The sequence below is a fragment of the Aristolochia californica genome, unplaced genomic scaffold, assembly GCF_029961685.1.
Source record: "Aristolochia californica isolate CCGP_79_NKW_82.1479 unplaced genomic scaffold, dmAriCali1.0.hap1 SCAF_1, whole genome shotgun sequence".
Lineage (NCBI taxonomy): Eukaryota > Viridiplantae > Streptophyta > Magnoliopsida > Piperales > Aristolochiaceae > Aristolochia > Aristolochia californica.
Genome location: NW_027181770.1, coordinates 61,084,584 through 61,092,675, shown reverse-complemented (window position 1 = coordinate 61,092,675; position 8,092 = coordinate 61,084,584). Strand labels below are relative to the sequence as shown.

The window sequence follows — 8,092 nt, the reverse complement described above, 5'->3', positions numbered from 1 at the left end:
CAGCTTGTTCTCTAATATCACGCAAGGGGGTGTGGAATTAATGATTTCGGTTTGCTTTAACTTTCAAAATCTGTCGGCGAATTATGTAATTAAAATCATTGCATGGTTCTTCCTTTTCATCGATCTTTGTTTCAAAAGTTGGACAACTATGTCACTCATCATTCTGTTCTTTCCTTATCTTTGAATTCAAGACTCATCCTCCTGCTCTTCAGAATTAGAGTGCATACACCTAACGTTCCATGCCATAATAAGCACATGAATTTCAAAAACCATCTATTTAAGAATTTAAAAAAAGGGGAAATTTTTTGCAGACCATTGAACAATCACAACCTCTACAAAAGTGCTCTACTTTTTCGGTTTCTTCAAGTTGCATGTCATTCCGGCTTGTGTTCCATCTGAATTACACATTTAACAGTCAGTTGCAGGGAGGAAAAGAACTCCAGAGCTGCCTAAACGATTTCTTTGGCATTGTAAAATTACTTCATAAAGGTAACAAGTCAGAGGGCTGAATGAGAGACCAATTTCAAAGAAGCATGTTCTCGTTTTTTAAATCGTATAATCGATTCCTAGAAAGCGAAGAACAAATCAAAACAAACAACAATAAAACATCCGAGTCGAAGCTATCCTAGGAAGGCACTCAGTTTTGCCCCACCCATGAACCTTCAATGCAAGATATCGTCACGCATCTCATCTAGGGTGGTGAAACTCCCAGTCCCATCCCTACATCGGCTTCCAACCCGACCCTTGAATAGATGGTCCATCCAACCCATAACCCAGGCTTAACCATCGATAACTCATTTTTTTTTTTTTTATAAAAAAAGTTCAAATCGATAACTCATTTCATTAGAATAAAGAACACTCAGTATGCTCATTTTATTCACCGGAGCATTTGCTCCAAAATATTATCTTCAATAACCAACTCTTCCCTTGGTACAATTTTCAAAATTATTTCCTCATGCCTAATCCCGATTAATGCACAAGGTAAATTGCCTTGGGGGGGGGGGGGGGGGGGGGGGGGGGGGGGGGGGGGGGGGGGCAAAATACAATGCCTTTGGGTCTGCTAACAGCACTCCACAAGATTACAGCTTCGGAGGGTGTCTCATCCAAGCAACTGTTCAGTTGAAAGAAAACATTTATGCAAATATCAAGAAAATCTATCAAATAATTCCCAACATAAAGGATGATTGTTAGAGAAATATGATGACTAGCACACCTTTTATTGCTAGACATGGAATTCCACATCTCTCAGGGAAGATTAGCTCTAACTTCTTTTCTATCCGCACCAAAAACCTGCAAGACCAGCATCCTCGTTCAGTCACAGCAGCCAAACAGAAGACAACAGTACACATCAGAGAATATATATTTAGATATTTCATCAGAGATACCCTGGGGACCCACAAACAAGACAGTGGACGTGGCTAACAAATCCACTAGGATGAGAGGATGCAAATTTGCACTCATAGCAGACAACACTACTAGAAAGCACCAAGATTCCTTCAGTTGGTCCCAAAATGTGGACCCAAACAAAGTGGACTGGAATCCTCCTTTTTCCATGAAATGGCACAGCTTACCTCCACTCCGAAGCCTTTCACATAAACATTGGTAAAGAGTTCTGCAGGTTCCGGCATAGGTATCTCCTGTTAATAATGAAAAGTAGCATGAGAGACAAAACAAGTATGATCATACATCAAACAAATGAAATGCAAACCATGCTTTTAAACATTCATTCCGGCTCTTACTTTAGCCTGGGTAATGGCTTCATCTACTTCTTTCCGGATATCTTTCTCAATGCTCTACAAAAAGGAAATGTGATCAATCATCTCCGACTCTGAAACCCCAGAAATGAAAAAGTCTTTAGTTAGGTATTCAATATCACATCTCTAGGCTGCTTTAAAATACCTTAAGATCGGCAGCCGTGGCAATATCATGAGAAAGAATTAGCTTTCTTATTCTTTCAATTGGATCACGCTCCTGTAAGTAAGAAAACCAAATAAAAAACATATCAACAATCATGTATGAACAGCTGTGGTATGGATAAGCAGACTAGTAGCATACAGCAATACAAATACATATTCAAGTTCGAAAAGATATGCATTGAGAAAATGATGATACTGTCACACTGGTGATATGACTAACAGCATTAAGACAAACATAATAAGTAAATGCATCTAACCTGTCTCACACCAGTGATCTCATCACGAGTCCTGTAGGTGCTGCCTGGGTCAGACATGGAATGCCCATGGTACCTGTAGGTATCCATTTCAAGAATCTGAAGAATACCCACATTAAAAGATATGTCAGCTTATCAAATAACCTTAACCTATCAAAGTGAGAATGAAAAAATAACAACACTTTCACTTACGTCCTAACCTATAAAACTGAACAGCCTTAGTACAGGCATACCTCACAAGGTTAGAGTTTGTCACTAATCAATCAAAACAACACATCGATGCTGTATCTTAGAGATTTGCAACTTTCTTGATATCCAGGTGAATGAAAAGCATCAGAGCTAATTCCTCATCAAAATGCTGGAGTTGCTCAAAGAATAGATTGTTGGTGAACATTAACCACCCACAGATGAACCCCTTATTGACCATAAGGCTTTAACTTCCTAACAGTATAGAATAATTTGCATATGAAATTTCTGGAGTCGATGGTCCATTAATCCCTGTCAAAAAAAATTGTGTTTATGCAAAACTGGACACTAATTTCTGGTTATGCTGACCGAGAAACACAGTACCTTAATGGTGAGTAATACCTTTCTCAAATAAAACAAGTGATGCACAAAACTAACCCTACCTCTAGTTTTAGAAAAAGAAAAGAGTGCAGGCTTGCAGCAAGATCACCACAGTCACCTCCAAGCTAATGGCCAACAGTGAGAAAGTTGCCATTTCAATCAGCAATAAGGAGAGGAGCAAAGAGAGACAGGAAAGGGTAGAAGAACAGGATGTAGAGAGAAGTGGGCAAGGAGAGATTGCAAGGGAGAAAAGTTGAGAAAGTAAAAGAAATGCTGGGGAGGAACAAAGAGAGTTTGTCTGTCAGTGTGTGTGAGAGTGAGCAATGGAGGAGAACAAAGGTGGGTCCAAGAGAAAGGGAACCAGCAGGACTGTGTTATGACCTCAATAGCAGGCCGAGTCATGCAGAGGCGTAGGGCTGAGTCAATTAGTATTAAGTTAATTGTTTTTCTTGAATTTACTTTTAACATTCATTTTATTTCAGTTGAAGAGTTAATATACTGCAGGGGCATTATTGTAATTTTAGCTTTTACTTTGTTAACGTCAACCCTACTGAAAGGTGAAAAAAATGAGAAAGGGGAAGTATTGATTTAGTGTAAACAAGGGTTTTGAGTTTTCCTCAACGAGCTCAGGGGTGTGCGTTCTCCTTAATGAACCTAGGGTTTTCAAGCTTCCCTTCGACTTGATTTTCATCTTTCTCTTCTTCTTCCCTACGAATCGTTATGTTAGATCTGGGAACGTAACAACTAGTAACAGAGCAGGAACACAATGAGCGATTCTTCGTCCCGAGAAAAATGGCTGGCCATACTCAATCTATTGGGAGAAATACGCACAAGGGTTTTAGCATTGGAAGAAATACGCAGACTTTTTAGTATTGCGAGATGGAATGTGTGAATCTTCCATTAAAACTTTTGCAATCAAGAGGCATTTTGCTAAAGCCGCAGAGAGCACAGTTGTTCGGCCTCAAAATTCCGAGGAGGAAAATCCAAGGCCAAAGTCTAGAGCAAGAGAATCTGAAATTGGGGACCCTAGAAATCTGAAATCGGAGGGGTATTCAGCAAAAACCTCGTCGGTAATGGCTGATTTGGGTTCGACATCAATAATCCCCTTCTCACGGCCAGCAAAACGTCTTCCCGAACAGGAGACGAAAATATTTCCCGCAACTCTTCCGACCAGGAAACGTTTTCGACCTACTCTGTACCCAAAAAATTTCGACCTAACATCTCCAAACTTCACCGAGTGGAGAAGCATCGTGTGGCTACTATTCGTCGTCGGCAACAAGTAAGGCTCAACATTGTCAGGGGGCATGAAAATTTTCTCCACAGTAGAGTCATTTTTTCGCCATTGACGGGTTATGCAAACCGAAAGGAAAAAAAATCAAAAGACTTCAATTTCGAAGTAGAAATCGTTGCCCTGTCGAAAGGAAATACTTCAGGCACAGTGAGTTCAGAATTTAAATTCTGACACCTCTCAATCTCGCTCTTGGCAGCCCAGCGGGAAACCAACTTCAACGAATTTTGGGGTAACTTTCTAAGACGATTTTCTCCAAATTCCGTCTTCTCATTTCTCCAGTCCCTCGATGTTTTACAAAATACCTCTACAATGACGTTGAAGGTGTGCCGTTGGACAGAGAAACAAAAAGGTTACTCTGTTAAGCACCTAGCCAATACTACTCAAAAGACCGGCCTGTTAGGAACGGAAAGTATAGGTACTTAACCCCAGGACCATACAGTACACCCCACCTTCACGAGCCGACGTCCACGGGGGCTTAACACTTAGCGACGAGGGCCGGGTCAGGATCCCATAATCCCTAATGGCCACCGCGTCCGGGGTTCGCGATACCCGCGCCGAGGAATTCCCCTCGGGGATTCGAACCCACGACGTGGGAGCCCGCTCTGATACTAAATGTTAAGCACCTAGACAATACCACCCAAAAGACCAGCCTATTAGGAGTGGAAGGCATAGGTACTCAACCCCAGGACCATAACAAACTCCTATTTTGACGGAGTTCAGGTTTTTCTGTCTGAAATGCAAGATGGGAAACACAAGATTTTATTAAGTGACAGAAAACCATAATTGGCAATACTCCCAAGAAATGTAAATCTTGCTTAATACAAGACATGCTAGAACGAATAATCTACTAACTAGATAGGACATTCAAAGAAAGAAAGTGCACTAACACACCAGAGAGTACATTTGTGAGTAGAAATGTGGTTCCAACAGCAAATCCAAATCAAGGAGCAGAACCAATCAGAGATCAAAAGGGCACTAACAGTTTAAATGGTATTCAAATATGAGTCGCAGAATAGGCTTCAAAATTGCCAAGTTCACAAGCCTCACCAGAAATATCTACTACCATACAAAATAAAATCCAGTACCTACATATACTTGTTCAACTATCAAAACTTGCAAGCTATTAAAGAAGACTAACTATCTCTAGATAAAGGCTTCCAAAAGCACCGCATAACCCACAATTTGACCGCCTTTAATCCAATATGAGTCAACTTGCACTGAATCAATCTTTTTTCAACACATGATCCACAGGCATCCTAATTAGATTTAGCAGAGGTGTAAAGGTAGGAAACATATTGTAGTCATGACTATAATAATCTCATCTGAATATATGAAAATCTTGATTTAATTGTGACACACATCTTAATACAAATCATTTTCTTAGTTCATAAATTGCTTCCATACTATCAGTGAAAAACTCAAGGACGAGAGAAAGATAACTCAGAATCACAAAACATACAGTCAGATCTTCAAAAAACAAAAAAAAACATCCAGTTAGAGTACTTACAAGGGGTCCATTCTTCAGAGCATGCTCTTTGGCAAATTTACATGCTTGTTTGACAGCTAGCGCATCCATACCATCAACCTGTTAAAACATAGGCATAATATGAAATCCTTATAAACATTAGACTAGTAGATTTGGTAAAGAAAAGTCAGTGCTCTTTGGATAGCTTGTCATGGCGGAAAATTTTAGTTCTACCATGATCTTCATTAGGTGAGTGCATTTTATGCTTTGTCGTAACAAACTAGGCATCAGTTACAAATCTTATTAAAGATTCTGAAGGTCAATATCATTCCTTGCAGAATCAAATAAAAAATAAGCAAAAACCAAACCATTTCCAAGTGTTAATGAGCAATTGGAGTTCTTACACAAGGAACAATATGAAAATCTCCAATCATAATAATTTGTTATAACTCTCCTGACAAATGAACACAATAAAAGAAAATAAGAATCCTACTCCAGAATTTCCAAAAATTATCTACTAGTGGAGTAACTGAGTACGAACAAGCTCAAGAAAATAATAGAAATGTGAAAAATGAACGAAGTCAAACAAAATCAGACATCACCTTCAAGCCAGGAACATAATCTCCACGCTTGTAATAAGCCGGACTCTTGGCTGCTCTCCATTCTGCCGTCCCCATCCCATCTACAACAACCCACAACATAAAAGTTTGAGAACATGATAATAATAATAAAAATAGCAACACGAGGAAAGGATATATAAAGCATTCAATTAACGCTCACAGTGGTTATTCTCGCAGACAAGAATGGCAGGCAAATCCCACAACGCTGCCATGTTTAGCGCCTCAAAGAGCTGACCCTGATTGGCAGCACCATCCCCGTACATTGCAAAAGTGACGGTATTGTCTTTCTGATACTTCTGAGCGAAAGCAAGACCACACCCAAGAGGGACCTGCGCGCCAACAATACCGTGACCGCCATAAAACCCACTGTCCTTCTTGTAAAAATGCATCGATCCACCCTTGCCCTTCGAGCAACCAGCCCTCCGTCCCATGAGCTCAGAGAAACACTCCACGAGGGTGCCCCCACGGCCAAGAAAGATGCAGTGATCTCTATAGGCGGTGATGATGCAATCCTTTTTAGTAATGGCGGCTTCCATGCCGATAGCGACGGCCTCCTGGCCGTCATAGAGATGGCAGAAACCACGGATGAGTTTAGCTTTATAGAGGGAGTCGGCGGCGATCTCCATCCGGCGCATGAGTGACATGTCCTTGAAGAAGGAGAGGAGCTCCGAAGGGGTGGTCTCAACGGAGCGGGATGGCGGTTCGCATTTGTGGCCGGTGAAGGGGACGGAAGTCTCGATTGTGAGGGTCTGCTCTCCCGATGAGAAGGAGCGAAGAGGATGCAAGTGGAGGGAGAGAGATCGTAGAAGGAGACTCGAAGAAGGGGAGGTAGAAGATAGGCCGAGGCGACGGAGAGCCATTTCCGGATTAGGGTTTCTCTTCAGATCCTCTTCGTGTCCGAAAAATCGAAAACGAAGACGAGAGAGAGAGAGCGAGAGAGAGAGTTGTAGAGAAGAAAATCGGAGGAGACAGAATTGACTCCCTGAAATCTGAATTCTGAAGGACGGCCGGACCGGAACGGAAACAGTAAAGAGGTGATCCCATGTTATTCTTTTCAGGAAAAAGGAAATATAATTTTTTTAATTACACCTTTTTTTTTTTTTTGCCAAGACCCGAAAGGCCCAAACATTTCTAAAAAATTATATTTTAAAATATTCTATATATAAAAATTACCAAACAAATCTATGGGCAAATTTTTCTTTCCATAAACTTATTAAATGACAAAATAATTAATATGTGTCCTCTCCTTCAATAGAACAAATTATTTATTAAATAATAAAAATAACTTAATCGATCTCGTAAGAATAATAAAGCCATCAATTAAAAAATTTTATTTAAATGGTATTCGTTCATAAATTATGATTTACCTCTTCTTAAAGTAAATTCCTATCTTCATTTTCTACAACAAAACATGATAGTATATATAATAGAATAAAAAATTAAAAAAATAATTTAATAAGTAGGGGAAGGTTATAGTTATTCATCAGAGAGATAAAGATGATAAAACTACTTAATTAAACTTTTAGAAATTTGTATATATTTGGATATTTTTGCAAGGATCGTAGGGTTGTGTTTGCAACACAGAAAATGGAGAGAGAAAGAAAATGATATAAAAAAACATTGTTTTTCATTTGTTTGGATGTTCATGGAAAATGATAGAAAAATATAGTTTATCTTATTTGGATATATGTGAAAAAAAATATTTTAAATTTTTTGATAATTAAGATTTTCTCTCAAATTTTTATTTAATTTCTTTTCTCTCTAAATTTCATCATTTTGTGAGAGAAAAATTATCCACTAATGCTTTTTTTTTTTTGTCACCCCTCATTTATAATATGGCAAGAGGGGCAAATGATCCCTCCCTTTTACAGGAAAAACAAAAGATAGGGATATCCTCCTTTTCTATATATATGGGGAGAATCTGTGCCACCCCTCTTTTCTGATATACGGAGAGGGTGTGATCTATTAATTAATTAAGG

At 39.3% G+C, this 8,092-nt stretch overlaps 1 protein-coding gene across 1 annotated transcript; it reads right to left on the bottom strand.

Moving 5' to 3' along the window:
- Nucleotides 1-1,031: 1,031 nt before the first annotated feature.
- Nucleotides 1,032-7,118, bottom strand: LOC137954598 (pyruvate dehydrogenase E1 component subunit alpha, mitochondrial-like). Its single transcript, XM_068801681.1, has 9 exons — nt 6,274-7,118; nt 6,096-6,175; nt 5,536-5,613; nt 2,174-2,269; nt 1,900-1,971; nt 1,740-1,793; nt 1,572-1,637; nt 1,214-1,290; nt 1,032-1,111 (listed from the first exon to the last, which is right to left on the bottom strand). The coding sequence occupies exons 1-8, from the start codon at nt 6,971-6,973 to the stop codon at nt 1,246-1,248; spliced, it is 1,191 nt and encodes a 396-aa protein (XP_068657782.1). The 5' UTR covers nt 6,974-7,118; the 3' UTR covers nt 1,032-1,111; nt 1,214-1,245.
- Nucleotides 7,119-8,092: the final 974 nt, after the last annotated feature.

What these genes read in the sequence shown, in the direction of transcription:
- LOC137954598 (XM_068801681.1), bottom strand. Translation starts at nt 6,973, where the DNA reads ATGGCTCTCCGTCGCCTCGGCCTATCTTCTACCTCCCCTTCTTCGAGT. An exon ending in TGTCTGCGAGAATAACCACT is followed by an intron (nt 6,176 to 6,273) that starts GTGAGCGTTAAT and finishes GGGTTGTTGTAG; the next exon opens with ATGGGATGGGGACGGCAGAA. An exon ending in ATTATGTTCCTGGCTTGAAG is followed by an intron (nt 5,614 to 6,095) that starts GTGATGTCTGAT and finishes ATGTTTTAACAG; the next exon opens with GTTGATGGTATGGATGCGCT.